The following is a 17,065-nucleotide window of genomic DNA, read 5'->3' on the forward strand; positions in this document are numbered from 1 at the left end:
CGTGCAAAAAATGAAGAGGCTGCTGTTCTTTCATAATAAACAGCTACAAACGTTCTGATAACATTAGATGATGGAAGTCTTGAAAGAGACTATTCATTTGATAATGATATATTGATGTTTAAAGATGTGTGTGTAAGGTTATTTATTTATTTTGGGCATTTGGGTCCAGACTAGGTGCTAGATACCAAGAAATCACTTAATCTGTTTCAGATCATGTTTCCCAAGTCACTCATTAGTAGTGCACCTCCACAGTGAAAATGTATTGTTAATAATAAATGATTTAATAAATCATTAAATTATTGTTAAAAAATAGGATACATGTAGTAGATTTTAGAACATATTTTGAAACTTCTGAAGCTCTAAATTGTGACTCTTTCATTTGGGATCAATATATACAATATACTGAACTCTCTATAGATCAGATCAGATGTATCACTACTGGTGCAGTAGAGTTACTAAGGAAACCCTGGAATTTATTGTCAGTATTAATTTATGTTAACCCATCAAAGGTCCTATGTACACTCTAAAAAGTGCATTTTTGGCATCTGGCTTTAAAGAGGCTTTTGATAGCAGAGCTCATGTTTGTCAGCGTAAACAGCAGAGCAATCAAGTAAAATTCGGACATACAACTAAAGCCAAAACTATAATCTTAGCTCAGACCTAGTTTTTCATCCAGTTTCTGTCTGTTTATACAGCTAAAGATTTCTCTGTGCAGCTAGCAGTCTCTTTGAAGCCAGAGTGTAAATGGGGCCTCGACCACCAATAGCTGTCGCTCCTTTGTTTTGAAGGGAGGAGGGATTGAAGAATTGGGAAGTCAATTGGCTACCTCGGTGAGACAAAGTGTGAACACTGCTGTGGTTTTTCTGCCTATGTCTTTGGGCTGTGCCATGTTGTCATGAGTCAAACCTACTACCTCTTCCACTACCACCTGCCCCCCTTCCACGTCACCTTTCCCTGACCACGACCTGAAGAACATCTCTTGGATGCTCAACTCCAAAATTATCAGCCCTGCAAAGTTTTTGAAACAGTCCCAGCAAGCATTTGACAGATGGTGATCTGGTATCACCCACGTTTGAAGTGAACCTAAGGGAGTACAGACATTTGCCAATTTGATGATAAGGCACAGTAAAAATCACATTAGAATGGCCATATTTAGGCCTTGATTTTACAAAACAGTGAAAGACATACAGTCTTGGGTTTTCAGTCATATCTATAGATATTCAACGTCAAAATGTTTGCTGGACAGGGATGTTCAGGCTGACCTGAGTCTGACTCTTACACTCTACTTGTCACTGGCAGCATGGATTTACCCTGAAGCCTGAATGGTTATGAGATGCATGTCATGACCTTAAAGCTTCCAGAAAGCTCTGCCTCTCCAAAAGTTGGCTTTCCCAGCACCCGATGCATGAACACTGCTCCTCTCCTGCACATAGTTCAAGTTATACAAATATATATCTTGGAGGCATACCTTGTGTAGGAGCAGAATTACATCTGCATCAAGTGATTTTTGACCCTCATAGAAACACAGGCCTGACATTGGGTTATTAAGTTGTCGTGGCTAAGTTATTATCAAATGTTTGCCTACTTACACATCCAGCGGGCACAGAGCAACATTAGCATCCTATTGGAGACAAGTTTCTAGCCACTCAACCAATTTAATTTCAATATTCACTTACCTTTTAGCTCCAGCAGCTCTTGAGACAAATATCTGGATTGGATTAATTTGTTTTTTTTTGCCACTTCATGTTGGACAGGTAGCATACACTCAGTATGTCTGAGCTTGTTTGCTGGAAACAACTGCCAGTGGTTTTCTAAGGCGAGGTTAAGAAGAACCATGTGGCCAGAGAACCAAAACAATGTGCTAAAATTTTATTTAAAGTTAATACTAAAAACATCACTTAATGCATTTTTTGTGGTTAAGTTAAACCTCAGTGGGTAGATGCAACATTGATCAATGTTTCCTTGCCAGTAACCAGTGTTAGGCTTCGTCTAATATTGTCTTCCTCTTTTCTTACCTCTTGCTTTTTCCACTGGGATTCAGTCTTATTTGAACTTATCTGAAGCAGTGCCTCTGTGGCTCTGCCCACTGAGGGTTAACTCTAATCTACATCTTTGCCTCTAAGAAATATTTGTAAAATTAAAACCTCCTCTCCTTATATCCAGTGTAATATCTGAGACCAACTGTAGCATTCCTATACACTCCTCACATTAAGATAATGACAACAAACTTATTTGTTGTCATTGTTTATATGTTTGTTTGTTTTTTGAGGTTTTTGGAATCACACGGTATTCCCCTTCTGTTCCATGGCTTCTCACATGGCTTTTTCACTAGTTGTCTGTTTGTGTTTGTCCGTGGTTTTTGCAGGCATGGAGAAGACATGATAGTGACTCCATTTGCACAGGTTAGTAGCATTGTGTATTGATGGTTCTGTAAGACCAGGAGTTTCCAAAATTTTTGGGCCACTGTCATTATATTTGACAAAATACAGAATCCCAACCTAGTGGCTATTTGACAGCATTGATTTGGTGACAAGTGTAAACTGACAACCTGTAAAGCAGAGGTCAAAAATTTGGTTTAGCGTTGGGGCCAGTTTCTCCAACACAGTTTTACTAATGTGGTAGAAACACAGCATGTGTTTTTAATAATTTTGTTTGTATGAATACTCATACTCATTTGTGAATAAAAAAGTCTATAAAAGTCGTTTGAACTCTGTCAGTGAAGCTTCAGTGGAGACCTGGCTGGGAAAGTAGCTCATTGTAGAACTGGCTTCTGCTATATGCAGTACCGAGATTTGACTACTTTTGATGAAAATTATTCATTTGATCAATTCATTATACCAACCGAAATAAAGACATCTCTCAAAACCATGCAAATACAAGGTGGATAACAAAAACATTTCAGCACCTGGTGCAGTCCATAGTGTGCGTATTAGTTTAATAGCCTGGCATGTGGCACAAAACAAGGTGGGGTAAAGGTCTGCAAGCCTCACTCCACGTGGAGGATATTGATTATTACGTGGTAATATTAGGCCATTTTCACTAGGATTTACAGTATATGGACTTTATTAATATTGTAATATCCTCGGCCTTAAACTCCTGTAGCTCCTACTCAAACTGAGAAGGCCCCCAAGGATTTGCTTTAAGGCATTAGTATCCATTAAAGATTTATGAAAATGTAATCTCAAAAGTTTTAATGTTGCCAAAATATAGTGGTGAGCCAGATTTGTCTCATGTAATGTTACTTGCTGTTTTCTACTGTACTGTACTTGGTCTGTAGCAGTGGAATAAGTGTATTGGCTTTCAGCATTGAGCACTTGTTGTTTCCAGGGACAGATTACATTCTAATATACAGTGTTTCCATTCAAACTGTCTGTCTAGACAATCCACATGGCTCCTCAGTGGCCCTTACTTAACGGTTTGAGAAATAAGTGATGGTTCATTTTTCACAGAAAACACCCACACACATTTTCTTTGTACTGAACAGCTGGTTCTGAGTCTTGTGTCTTGTGAGTGTGTGTGTGTGTGCTTCAACATCGGCCCATTAACACAATCTGTGTACATGTTCTATTTCCAAACTAATATCTAAAATTTACTCTTGGCCCACCTGCAGATGGATTTTAAACTAATTTACCTGACAGAAATTTGACCAGATTTATTATCAAAAATACTGTACAAACTGATGTCACTCAACATGTTTTCAATGCCATTTTACAAGAAAGCATCATAGTGCATTTTCAAAAGTTGAGATCAGGCAAAGACTGTAGTAAGACATTTAGATATCATTACCTCAAAAGTGGCTGTACAGAACACTGATTTATCTGCAAAAGATACATTTTAGGTGCATTTGTGTGTCACATGTATAAATGTTGTGAAACTAGAACAAGAACAAACGTCAACTCTGAGGGATTTTGAAACTCAAGAGCTTTATCGTGTCTGCTCTCTTACATCAGAAGTTTGGAAACCAGAGTGATTTGATCATCCCACTGAAATAGTAATATAGGTGACATTTGACAGCCATTAAAGCCTTAAAGGCATTCAGCAACTACATGGCATGCCTGCAAAATGTAAAGTAGTTTGTAGCTTTCATGAACGTTGAGGAGTCACATGAACAGATCCAATTTAAAATCCAACCAACACTTGATTTTTTTTTTTGTTTCTGTTCTTACTAAAGTCCAAACATTTGTAGACACGTATGCCATAATGTTTTGGCTTATTGTGGTAAACATTCATGTTTATTTGGGAAGTGCAAAAGGTTTGTTTGGCACAAACTAATGCTGTCTCAGGTGTCTCCATCCAGACCTCTTCATACAACGTCAATACTCACTCCTCTCTCGTTCCCTTTTTAGGTTCTTGCCAGTCTACGAACAGTGAGAAGTAACTTTGCTGCTCTGACACATCTGCAAGATCGCGTGGGAAACAAGTAAGAACAAGAAAACAAACTGGGTGACTAACTGCTTGTTTTCTTCTTATTCTACTAACACCTCATCTGTTCCTTGTTCCAGGCGGCCGACAACCAGCAACCAGCCACCCATGTGTAAGCCATGTCTTACAGGTCAGTGCTAATATCCCTGTGTGGTGGGACACTCTGAGATTTATCATGTAAAAACTGCAAATACATTATTGTCTTTTTATGAAAATACTGTATAAATGGTATAAGTGTTATTTGAATCGGCCATTACAAAACCTGAAAGACGTGTGAAAGAGTTTATGCTGTTGATTTTGATGCATGAAAATACAAACATGGTGTTAAACACATCCCTTCCTGTGACTCCGTTTTGAACCAGGACAGGTGCAACACGATGAGCTAATCAACATTTCTCAGGTGACCTGACCTGACCTGTAACATGTGTTTGTGTGACCTCTGACCTTTCAGAGGAGCCCTGCCAGAAGCTGGCGGTGGAGACACTGGAAGAACTGGACTGGTGTCTGGACCAGCTGGAGACGCTGCAGACGAGACACTCAGTCAGCGAGATGGCATCCAACAAGGTGAGATGACATTTGACTCAGCTTCATACAGACTCTTTAAGAACCCTCAATTGGTTGGTGAAGTTGTCTTCAAACAGTTCATTACTTATCTTAAGAGGTGTATGTGAGCAATCCTTTTTTAGTTTCTAGTCCTACAAGACTTTAAATGAAGGGGCTAAAATCTATATGTACTTGTATATGTTACAAGTGTATGACAGTTAGGTGGTTGAAATCAGATCCTCCGTTATACAGCAACATTTGGCTTCAAAAAGTATGTGAACTTTATCAGATGGTGCAAATCACTTATGCACTAAGGCTTCAAAAGACCAAATTCATAAAGAGCTGAAGTCCTGTAGTGGCCCATATTAATGCAATACATTTATTCAATTGATTTCATACGATCTTAAGCTATTTACATGCCATAGTTGACACTTCTTCTCCCTTCCTCTCATCAGACACCCACATGCATACATCTGTTTTTTATTGTATTTATATAGCTGAGTAAATGTTAAGGCAGCTGGAGACTGGATAAAGAAAAACTGACATGTTAAGATGTGAAATGATATTAAAATTGTTCTGCACTGCATGTGCAGCTGTATATATATATATATATATATATATATATATATATATATATATATATATGTGTGTGTATATATATGTGTATATGTATGTATATATACTGTATATGTATGTATGTATATATGTGTGTGTGTGTATATATATATATATATGTATGTATGTATGTATGTATGTATGTATATGTATATGTATATATGTGTGTGTATGTACGTATGTGTATATATATATATATATATATATATATATATATATATATATATATATACACAACAATTTTTAATGTTGCAACAGCAGAGGACAGAATCAGTGTGTCACATGTTTTGGGAGTAATTTATACTAAACATATATTTATTTTCTCTTGTCTTTTGCATGAGCTGAGCTTAGGAATGTTTGCATTTGTCATGACAACAATAAATCATTTTCATTTTAGCTTTCAAATATGAATCACAAACATGCTTCAGGATCTGATTTTGTAGCTCCTGTCCATGTGTTCAGGGCAGCATTGACAAATTGCAAGTCCTCATAGCTTTTTCCTGTTTATATTTGTTAGAAAACATTACATCTGAGTCACATATGAGGGGAAAAAATCAGATGTTATGACAAATGCAGCTGTAGTGTAAACATGGCCAAAAACACTCGGGTTCATGTATGGCGTCTCCCTCCACTGAAAGAGTTAATCAGCATCGCCTCACTTCCCTCCTTCGTGCTTCTCTCCACCGTCTGGCGGCTAGACTTGGACCTCCTCCATCTCCCAGTCAGCCAATCCGATCCCTGCCCTCCACCCAGCCCCTGAAGCCAGACAAATCTGATTGGACAGAGAAGGGGGAACTGCGTGCAGGGCGGGGGAGGGGGTTCCTCACAGCCTCTCGCTCTCCCTCTTTATGTTTCTCATTGACAGTGTGTGACAGTAGTTGGATGAGCGACTGCAGTCACACCCTTTCTCCCCCCGATGGTAGACCACATCCCCAGCCTATCCCACCCCACCTCACCTCACCCCACCCCACCCTTCCCTCTGACCCTAACCCCCCACCCCACCCCCCACCCCCCTCCCTTCCAGGACAGCACATGGGACTGTGGGAACTTTTATTTCAAAACGGACTACTTTTCATGTTCAAACCTTCCCTGCTGAGCGTGGAGCAGAACTGAGTGAGCAGATTACAGCCCATCACTAAGCAAGCAAACTTGTCTGCTTGTCGTTTTGGATTTTAGCGACCTCTAATATCAACATGCGTTGGTTGACATGCCTGTGTCGGCTCTCTGCGTTTGTCTGTGCTGGAGACTCAGACAGGTGAGCGACGGGGAGTGCTGCTGGCTTGCCTTGTTTACATTGGGATATATTGATCAGCAGTGCAGGCTTTGCAGGGGGCTGAATGATGAGTGAGCCTGCCCATCGGATCTGACTCAGGACTAGAGCTATAAACAGGAATGTTTAGATTGTGTGTGCGTCTATGCATGTATGTGCGTGAGTGTGTGTATGAGAAACAGAAATAAAGGAAAAAAGACCAAAGACATGCATGTTAGAGGGAGCAGCTGTCATGATGTAAAACAGATTCTGAAGAGCTTAAGAGCAGGATGTCATTTGTAAACATATATGTCTGATTGTGTGTGTGTGTGTGTGTGTGTGTGAGAGAGAGAGAGAGAGAGAGAGAGAGGGAGATGGTGTGCAGAAAACCTGAGGAAAAGCATGATAGAGGGAGCAGTTGTGTAGAGAAGCTACAGGAGAAGTAAACAAGATGATAAAGAGACACATTTTGGTTAAAGCTACAGGATTATGTTTCATGTCAGTATGTATGTTTTTGTGTGTGCCAATATGTGTGTCACATAGTAGCCGTGTAACCACTGCTGCAGCATCACTCGCTCACCTAGATCCCTTCCCTCCTCCTCCCTCAGCCACCACATGCCAGAGCTGTTACATAATCAGTGTGGAAGCTACCGCTGCGATAAAACACGGGGGGGAACACTGAACACTTGTTTTTAAAAAACTTTTTGGCATGAATATATCACTAGTGGGTTTTTTACTACCAACAGTGCAGATTTCTCCCCGGCGTCTGCAAACAGACTGCATAGTTAGAGATATTACAGCTTGTCTTCTTGTATTTTAAAAGCATAACAGCATATTAAAAGAACGTGAATGCATTTCAAATGGGGTAAACGTGGACTGTAGACTTTATAGACAGAAATGAATGTGCTAAAATGACACCAGTTCTTTGAGCATCAGTCTGTGTGCTGCAATGCTGAAGTTCCCCTATATGTTGTTTAACTTTCAAACCACAGAGAAGAGGATGGAGCATCTTGTGTTTTTAGAAAGTTGTGTCAACTTGTTACTGGGGAAACTGAATCAACCAACCAAGTAACATGAATGTAAATACAATATTTACTAATTTATCAAAGGGACGTTAGGTGCAGCCTAACCAACTTGATCAACATTTTTATGGAGAGAATTTTTAACAATGTACAGCAAAACACATTTTTACAATGGTTTCAACCATCTAACTGCACCTTTCTTCCACACTCTTAAGCGTATGCATTTATGTATATCAGTTTTTAAAAGTGCTTTTCATTGGAATGAAAAAAGCTTACAAGTTAACAACAAAAGTAATCACAGCAACACAGAAAATAGTCAGTTAAAGCAAAGTAATGATTAAATGTTAATCACAACATGCAATGCACACACACTGTCTGTAGAAGTGAGTTTTAATAGATGATGAAAGGAGTGAAATGGAAAAATCCCTTGCAACACAATACCTCCACCATGGTCTCATGTGTTTAGTTATAAAAAGGCATTACGACTAAGTTTACTGCTATATTGATGTTTAAACATGCTACACATGCACCCTGTCTGTACATATTTTACCATGTTTATCTGCAATCCACCTGGATTAACCACATTTTTTATTTATGGTTTTGTTGTGTCTACACAGTTCAAGAGGATGCTGAACCGAGAGCTGACGCAGCTATCAGAGACAAGCCGCTCAGGAAATCAGGTGTCAGAGTTCATCGCCCACACCTTCCTAGGTGAGTTTTAATGCCTGACGTAAACAAATGGGCGGACACTCACTTTGTGGAAGGGAGAGCTGTTGCACACTGAAAGCTTCAACGTTAAAATAAAAAATAATTTAAACCAGGGCTTTCAAGGAAACATACATACAGTTGCCAGTTTTTTAGGTCCACTTAGCTAAAACTGATGCAGGCTAATACAACAACTCTGCAAAGAATTCTACATTCATGAAAGTTATAATGTTCAGTTTTTGTTGTTTTAGAGAGATGTTGATTCAACTTTGTGGTCATTTTGGAGGCTGAAGTTTGTTGTTTCTCTCATTGATATAAATGGGGTTGATGACAAAATATCTTAAAATATCATTACAATACATTTTGTACTATCCCAAACATGTCGGTGAGGTCTGTTTCTGTGGTGCTGTCCAGCTCTTCTAACATGAAGAAACACATTTGCATAATTACATCAGCATACGTGAATGTTAGCATGTCATCCAGCATGGTGTATATGAGATGAGGGAAGAAAAGGATGGGGAATAGTTTACTTCTATTTTATTGGAGCAAAGAAGAGAGCAGTTTTTTAGCAGAGAAATATGTCAAAAGGGCAGGAAAGAGGAGAGCAGAAAAGGAAAAAAGGGGCTTTAAAGGTTAACAGAGAAGGATAGAAGGATTTCTCAAATAAAGACAAAATGAGGAGAGAAGGATTTAAAAAAGGATGAGATGGGAGAGGAAATTGAAAGGAAGTAAATAAATAAGAAAAGTGAATATTGAAGAAGACGTAAAAGATAGAAAATACGGCAAGAGAAAAGAGGTTGTTTTTGAAGGAAAGGAAGTGACACAGGAGGATTTATAAAGAAACAGGGAGAGGAGAATTTCAGTATTTTAAAGGCAAGGAAAGAGAAAAGGAGGGAGGAAGATTTTTTTTTTAAACTGAAAATATGAAGAGAGCATGTTTCTAAAAGGGAGGAAGGAGGGGAGGACTGTTTGTTAATAGGGATAGATGGAGACGGCAGGGATTTTTCCTTCCCTAAAAGAGAAGGAGGCGCGGTGACGGACAGCATTCCCGGACACATTGTGTGGCGTTGTCGTAGCAACAGGGTGCAATATTATTAGATGCCGTGTTGCATCAATAGGAGGGGGCTCAGTCTTCAGCAGCCCTGCCGGCAGGATGGAGGTCCAGCCGAGCGAGGATGGAGCTGTCAATCGGACGCCGTTTTGATATGAGTGCCTCAGCGTCAAACCCGGCTGCATTTGGAAATGAACACCATGGTTTTGGGTGTGAGGAAGAGGAGGCACTGTGAGAGAGGTGAGAGAAGCCAGACAGCGCCTCGTGTGACGCTGCCAGTCAGGTCACTCTGCATCCTTATGGTGGCGTGTGCTTGTATCTGGGCTCAGATCTGGATATTGTTCAAGCAATCACTCCTGCCGTGCTAATAAAAAAGCGTGGATGTAAAATACTAAGGATGATATGTCGACGTGAAGTAAAACCGGCTGTCTGTGATGTCAAACCGGGATCATTATTTCCTTGGTTTGTACAAATACGGATGAGTCATTTTCAACACTATCGTGTCTGCTGGGACAGCACCTTTGTGTCAACAAATCATATGGAGATTATGTTGACACTCTCGGTGGAAACCTTGTTTTGATGATTTCCGTGTTTTTGCTTAAAGGATTACAAGCTCCACTGTGGGTTAAATAAAAATCTCCAACGTGTAGACGAGATGAAGTCTTTACAAACCCACATTTGGAAAAACACGAGAAGCGCTTCGTCATCAAGCTCAAGACAATGCTGAGCTCCTGAGAAACTGACAGGTTTTACCCATCATCCTTAGCTTCCCATTACTGGTATTCTGCACCTACTGCCATATAGTCCGTTCATATACATTCATATACACCTTGCTGTGTTCTGACAATATAGCTATATACTGCAGGTGTACTTCATCATACCTGTATACATTCCAGTTTGTCAGTGACCTTCCAAACATGGTGTATATATAGTATAAACTGTATACATACATAACATGTGGCTTAAATTTAAATCTTCTTGTAATTCTATTTTTACGTGGCAATTAGATTTTACAGTTTGAGTTTATTATACTGATTGTGATCTACAGGAGCAATGCAATGCAAGTCTAGTCGTTCACAAGGTCATTAACACAGATTCTGAGTGTGTTAGGCTGAAAAGAAGCACAAAATGCATGCTTACCCAAATTAGACATGTTGTTCAAATATAGTGAAAATGACTCATTTATCTACATGTGTATTTGTATATTATAATCTTTAGGTGAATTTATGTCTCGTAGACAAGATCTGTATGTGACACCATCTTTACTTGATAACAGATCTCTTTGTAGCCTGAGTGTCTCACCGCAGCTGAAGGGATGTACAAATAGACTGGTTTCAGATCAGCTATGATCAGTTGGTGTGAAATGAGTCCAGTTCCTCATTGATAGCTTGTGTTTTTTTTCATACTGGCCTCTTTAGTGTGTCAGTGCTTTGGTGGAGACGGGTTTCGTGTTATTACACACTTTATGTGATATACGTACAGTAATGAACACATGTTTACGAGCTGTATGTCTAACTACATGAAATTTCCTAGCACTAGTTAGAAGCATGATAAAGTATTAATTGTAGTTGTACCGTGTTAGTAACAGTTGAGGTACAGTCGTCGTAGATCTAGTAGTTAAGTAGTGGTAGTAGTAACCGCTGTAACAGCTACTAGTTGTACTTAAAATTGTACAACTAGTAGCTGTAGTTCATACTGTTTTAGTGTTAGCAGCAGCAGTATTAGTGTAGCATCAGTAGTAGCAGCAGAAGTATTAGTAGTAGAATTTGTATTAATTTGTATGTATTGCATTCACTTGTTATGATATTTGCAGTGGTAGCGTTAGTGGTACTTGCACCAGCAGTAATAAGTGTGCTTGCATAATGCTACATGTATGTTGACAGTGTAATAGTAGTAGTTGTAGCAGCAGTAGCAATGATAATATAAGTAGTGATAATAATATAAGTAATGGTAGTAGGAATAGTTGAGTAGTTGATGGTAGTTGATTGCGTAGTAGTAGCAGGAGTGATAGAGGTAGTAGCCATAGTTAGTAGAAGTATTAATAATAACAGTAGTAATTGTACTAATAGTAGGATTAGACACATTAAAAAACAACAATTATTACTACAGTGCAGAAATCAGACATCATGCATTTTGCTACTGCTATGATATAGTTTAATCTACAGATTGTACATTTCCAACAAAACCCTCCCATTGATGCAGAAGACACCCACTCGTGGGTCAAGACAGGTCCTCATCAAAGACGGTTATGGTTACAGTTAAGGCAAAGACATTGAAGTCTTCACTGACAAGATAGGAGACTCAACCTTTAAAATCTTTGTCCACCGAAGCTGGAGAACGTTGAGGTGAGGTATCATTTCAGTCAGTTGCTGGGAGGAAAGGAAAAGAAAGACACTGACACAAGTGTGACTAATGACTAAAAGACACATCATATGATTTATGTTAGCTCGGGTAGGGGTACAGTATGGAATATACTCCATTGCTAAAAGCCTAGGTGTATATAAGTGAGATCATATTTCCACAATGTGTGTGCATGAAAACCTGCACACATCCTAGACAAAGTTACATTTTGTTCAATTTAAGAAGTGGTCATATATTTTGAAAACATCAGCAGCTCTTGTAAGAACTCTAAATTTGCTGTATTTGAGTAATAGGACCCGTGTGGATACCAGCTTGAATCTGACACTATCCCACTGACAGTGTGACAGTGTAGCAAAATTGCAGTAATCAAGTAAAATATGAAGCAATGTCTGAATATTTGAAATTACTTGAAGACAAACATATATATATATTTAACAGTATGCATCTATGTCTGTTTGTATACGTTGCAGAGAAACAACATGACGTGGAGATCCTGTCTCCACCTCCTAAGGAGAAGGAGAAGAAGAAGAGGCCGATGTCACAGATCATCGGTGTGAAAAAGGCCACACAGAGCCCCAGCTTAGCACCCGCCTGCATCCCTCGCTTTGGAGTCAGCACACCACAAGAGAGCCTACTGGCCAAGGTGGGTCCACACACTCTCACACACAGACAGAAACACCCCCACACACACACACCATGTCTTAAAGATGTCCTGTTTTACTTCTCCAGGAGATCGAGGACATTAATCGTTGGGGTCTGGATGTATTCAAGATAGCAGAATTTTCCGGAAACCGCCCTCTGACGGTGATAATGTACTCTGTCTTCCAGGTAGGAGGATCCATGAGCTAGAGGGTCTGCTCACTTCACAAAAAAGTTTAAAAGTTATGATTTCATTTTTTCACGAGGATCAATAAAGTTAATTTTAAAGGTGCTATGTGTATCGTTTCAACATCCATAAATCATAAAAAAGGGGATAAATGCAGTAAAGTTTCTTCACTGTGAAGTTTGTCTGCTTCTAAAGTGCATTTTACGCTGTGACCCACCAAGTTGGTTTAAGGAAGAATCTGCTGGTTGCAGGCAAATGTATGTCAACTCCCCTAGTCATTTGAATCAACACCACCGAAGAAAAAAACTATAATTTGTGGTTGATGTGACTCATTCTCTCCTCTTCCTCCTCACCCTGCAAGGAGCGAGACCTTCTGAAAACCTTTAAGATCCCAATTGGCACCTTCATCACCTCCATGATGACCTTGGAGGACCACTACCATGCAGATGTAGCTTATCACAACAACATTCATGCAGCTGATGTGGTGCAGTCCACCCACGTCCTCCTTTCCACCCCTGCTTTAGAGGTGAGTTGTTGGAGTTGTAGCTTCTGGTGACTTTGCAAATTATAACTTTAGATTTTGGGATAATCATGAACAGCTCCAGAGCTTTTGCTCTGCAGCAGACCACAGATCTCACAGCGGTCAGAACACTTTTTAGTTACTTTTTGTTCAAAATAAGTCATAATTACAATATAATGTCAGTGTATTGTTTTGAATTAATGTGTTTTCTGTTCTTTGTTTATCCCAGTCGGTGTTCACAGACCTGGAGGTCATGGCTGCTCTGTTTGCTAGTGCCATCCATGATGTCGACCACCCAGGAGTCACCAACCAGTTCCTAATAAACACCAGTAGGTTCCTCTGCGTCTCTGTACACAACTACCACAGAAGATTTTTTTTTTAATAAATAAAATGTTAGAAAACTCAGATTACCTCAGTACATTTTAAGGATCTAAAAGTTGAAACATTTTAAAGACGTTTAGAAATACATTAAAACACTGCTGCAGTGCAGACTAGAAACAGACTAGAAACAGAAAACATTCAGGAACTGAATTCAGGAACACTTTAAAATAATTAAGAAGAGTCTGCTATGTGCCTCAGTAATCAGGTGATATGCTGACATATTGACACAATCCATGTGGGTCTCTTTTTACTGAAGCTGCACCTGAGGTGGGTGTGAGTCATTTTGACAGTATGGCACAGGATCTTATTTACACTGGGATACCATTAGCACTGATTCAGAGCACTAAATTAACTAGAATTATGTTTGAGGTGTCCTGTTCACAATCATCTCTCTAGGTTCAGAGCTAGCACTAATGTACAACGATGCCTCGGTGCTGGAGAATCACCACCTCGCTGTGGGCTTCAAACTACTCCAAGAAGACAACTGTGACATCTTCCAAAACCTCAGCAAGAAACAGAGGGACTCCCTCCGCAAGATGGTGATCGACATGGTGAGATTGCTGCACATTTTACACAACATATTGATATCCTTTTCAGCTGCGCTGTAACTGTCGCTTTACGGTGTGCTTTTTCATTATGTTTGTGTTCAGTAAAAGCCTGCTGATACAGCAGCTTTATGTATCTGGACACAGCCTACTTTGAAAAGGCTGCTGGCAAAATATCATTGTGCAGTTGATGCATGAGAAAACAGACAGTTCCAGCTGATGGTCAGTTACAGCTTCCCTTTTTCATCTTAAGCTGGATGGAACAAACAAAAGGGGGAAATTCAAAGAGTGTTAAGAAAGAAGGACAAAGCTCTGCAGTAATGATAGAGTGTATACAAGGGCACATTATGAGTTGGGAAGAACATGCAGAACAACCTTAGTTCCTAAAAACAAAGATAATAAATATTTTGTTTTGTTAGTTGTTGCTCTTGAAACTTATGTTTAGTGTGTTTTAAATGCTGTATGATTTAAAAAGAAATACTGAATAACCTCAGACCAATAAAAGACTCCAAAGAGAGCACAGTGTCACCTGGTGATGCTGACGGTGGTTGTTGTCATTCAACTGTTGCTAATATTTCACATGTGAGTTTTGATCCCGAACCCAAATGTTTCAAATTGAAATGGAAAACTTGAGGACAGTGACCCTATGGCAAACCACACCCAGACCCAGCATAGGTATAGCTCAGGACTGCTGCAGTGAAGCTGAGAGGCGAGATACAACTCTCCACTTTTTGCAATGGTTGATACATTTACAGAAGTGCAAAGACAAATAAACAAACTGTCACTCACCTCACACAATTTCAAAGAGACTCTGCAAGACATACAGTATATCATTTTATATACACACTTCCTGCATCCTTCACAGCACTCCAATAAACATTAAAAGCTTACAGAACCAGCAGATCACAGTTGTCTTCAGAAATATAGCAAACAAGAATGCCACAGTACACAGACGGCATTTACAGGTCACATGGGAAGCAAGAGCATGCGTCATTTCATTTAAACAGGCTGACTGAAGATGTGTTGAATCTCTGTGCGGTTGTCGTCTTTATTAGGTGCTGGCCACAGATATGTCCAAACACATGAACTTCTTGGCGGACATGAAGACAATGGTGGAGACCAAGAAGGTGACCAGTTTGGGAGTCCTGCTGCTAGACAACTACTCTGACCGCATCCAGGTGAATATGCCCCCTGCTGACACTGAACATCAGAATATACACACTAAATAACGTGTAGTACTCATAAGTACATGATGCTTTAGAAATACCATACGGACAAAAAAAGAGAAAGCTATTTATACTGAACAGTTACCACTTGCTAACTAGTGTTCCATTATACACTAATACCAGGTAACTGATTATTAACATTATGACTCCACATATTTCACATACATGTACAGTCCATTATATATCCATATATTGTAATTTAATTTTGTCTGATGTTGCAGCATCAGTGATTAGAGTCAGGATTATTGGGGATCATTAATCTGTCGTCATAGTCGGAAACTTTAAATTGTTTTAGACTAAAATACTCAAAGTGAGCAGTAAATAATAAGCAGTAGATCTCAGACACACTAACCTGTTCCTTCATACACAACAAACTGAACAGCTGTTTTTATGTTCAACCAGAGCCTTAGTGTGAAAGTGCTGCTGCCTGCTGGACAAATAGTGGTCATTGCACCTGTATACAGCTGAACTATTTTAATCAGGACAGGGTTTAAAATATCCATAAATAAAATAAAAGGAATTCTAGATGCATTTTTTTTCCCAGTTTTCCGAGTAATTGTTGAAAACAGGGCACATCTGAAAAAGAAACCCAGCACCAAGTGTGTCTCTAAAAAAAACATCAGTCTGACTGAGCGCGTCTCCTCCAGGTTCTGCAGAACATGGTCCACTGTGCCGACCTGAGCAACCCAACCAAACCGCTGGAGCTTTACCGGCAGTGGACGGACCGCATCATGGTGGAGTTCTTCACCCAGGGAGACCGAGAGCGGGACAAGGGCATGGAGATCAGTCCCATGTGTGACAAACACAATGCCTCCATAGAGAAGAGCCAGGTAACGCCCACTGACACACATGGATGAGGGGGGAAATAGAGGTCCTCCAGGTTAACATCAGAGAGCATGAAAGCAACAAAGGGAAAACTTTTGGTAATTTAATTATTAAAAGTAAACCTTACTGTGTCCATCTTTATTTTTAATGATTTTCTCAAGTGTCAACACAGTATTTTCTCTGCCTTTGCTAATGTCTTACCAGTCATTTACACATTGAACAGCTAGAATGTAAGCACACAGTATCATTATCCTAAATGTATTGAATTAAAGTCATTGTTTTGATATGTTGTAACAGTAAAACAATTATTTAAAAATGTGTAAAAAATTCTTTATCTAACTAGCATGCTGGAAATCTTTTCCACTGTCACACTTGCTGCAGGTTATCAGTATCTGTCGCTAGTTTGCTCCAATACATGTTGCTACTTAATACATCAAGCATTTAATTTCAGAACACACATAGCTCGTGTTTTGCAACATTTGGCAGATCATTATTTTGTAATAGATAAGGTACGAATGTTCAACATATCTGAATTAAGTTACTTAAGACAGCAAACACACATGAATTAATGTTTCTAAATCAGATGTAAAACACGCAAAATCTGATTCCAAACACAGATGTGTCTCTAGAAATTCAGCATCAGTTTAATACTATCCTTTCATCACTCTCAAGATGACACGTAGCATAAAAACTAAAATAAAATAATAAAAAAACTCTCCACAAGTGGTTGTGGTATAGAGACCACACACTCAAGGTCAACTAGATTGAACAGTT

General features: G+C 39.3%; 1 protein-coding gene across 11 annotated transcripts in view; it reads left to right on the forward strand.

The window, feature by feature from the left end:
* The window catches only part of LOC122878125 (cAMP-specific 3',5'-cyclic phosphodiesterase 4D-like), a 105,387-nt gene that overhangs the window by 82,713 nt on the left and 5,609 nt on the right, over nucleotides 1-17,065 (forward strand). For 5 of the 11 annotated variants that reach the window (XM_044200488.1, XM_044200490.1, XM_044200489.1 and 2 more), the window contains 13 exons: nucleotides 789-830; nucleotides 2,366-2,402; nucleotides 4,347-4,420; nucleotides 4,503-4,552; nucleotides 4,874-4,986; nucleotides 8,469-8,562; nucleotides 12,439-12,611; nucleotides 12,698-12,796; nucleotides 13,156-13,320; nucleotides 13,544-13,643; nucleotides 14,092-14,246; nucleotides 15,296-15,418; nucleotides 16,114-16,296. In XM_044200488.1, the coding sequence (XP_044056423.1) occupies nucleotides 789-830; nucleotides 2,366-2,402; nucleotides 4,347-4,420; nucleotides 4,503-4,552; nucleotides 4,874-4,986; nucleotides 8,469-8,562; nucleotides 12,439-12,611; nucleotides 12,698-12,796; nucleotides 13,156-13,320; nucleotides 13,544-13,643; nucleotides 14,092-14,246; nucleotides 15,296-15,418; nucleotides 16,114-16,296 (1,408 nt within the window). Of the gene's footprint in view, nucleotides 1-788; nucleotides 831-2,365; nucleotides 2,403-4,346; nucleotides 4,421-4,502; nucleotides 4,553-4,873; nucleotides 4,987-6,656; nucleotides 6,836-8,468; nucleotides 8,563-12,438; nucleotides 12,612-12,697; nucleotides 12,797-13,155; nucleotides 13,321-13,543; nucleotides 13,644-14,091; nucleotides 14,247-15,295; nucleotides 15,419-16,113; nucleotides 16,297-17,065 lie in introns of those variants that run through there. The other 6 variants (XM_044200491.1, XM_044200493.1, XM_044200492.1 and 3 more) reach the window with 3 other exon arrangements.

This window comes from Siniperca chuatsi, linkage group LG6 (assembly GCF_020085105.1).
Source record: "Siniperca chuatsi isolate FFG_IHB_CAS linkage group LG6, ASM2008510v1, whole genome shotgun sequence".
Lineage (NCBI taxonomy): Eukaryota > Metazoa > Chordata > Actinopteri > Centrarchiformes > Sinipercidae > Siniperca > Siniperca chuatsi.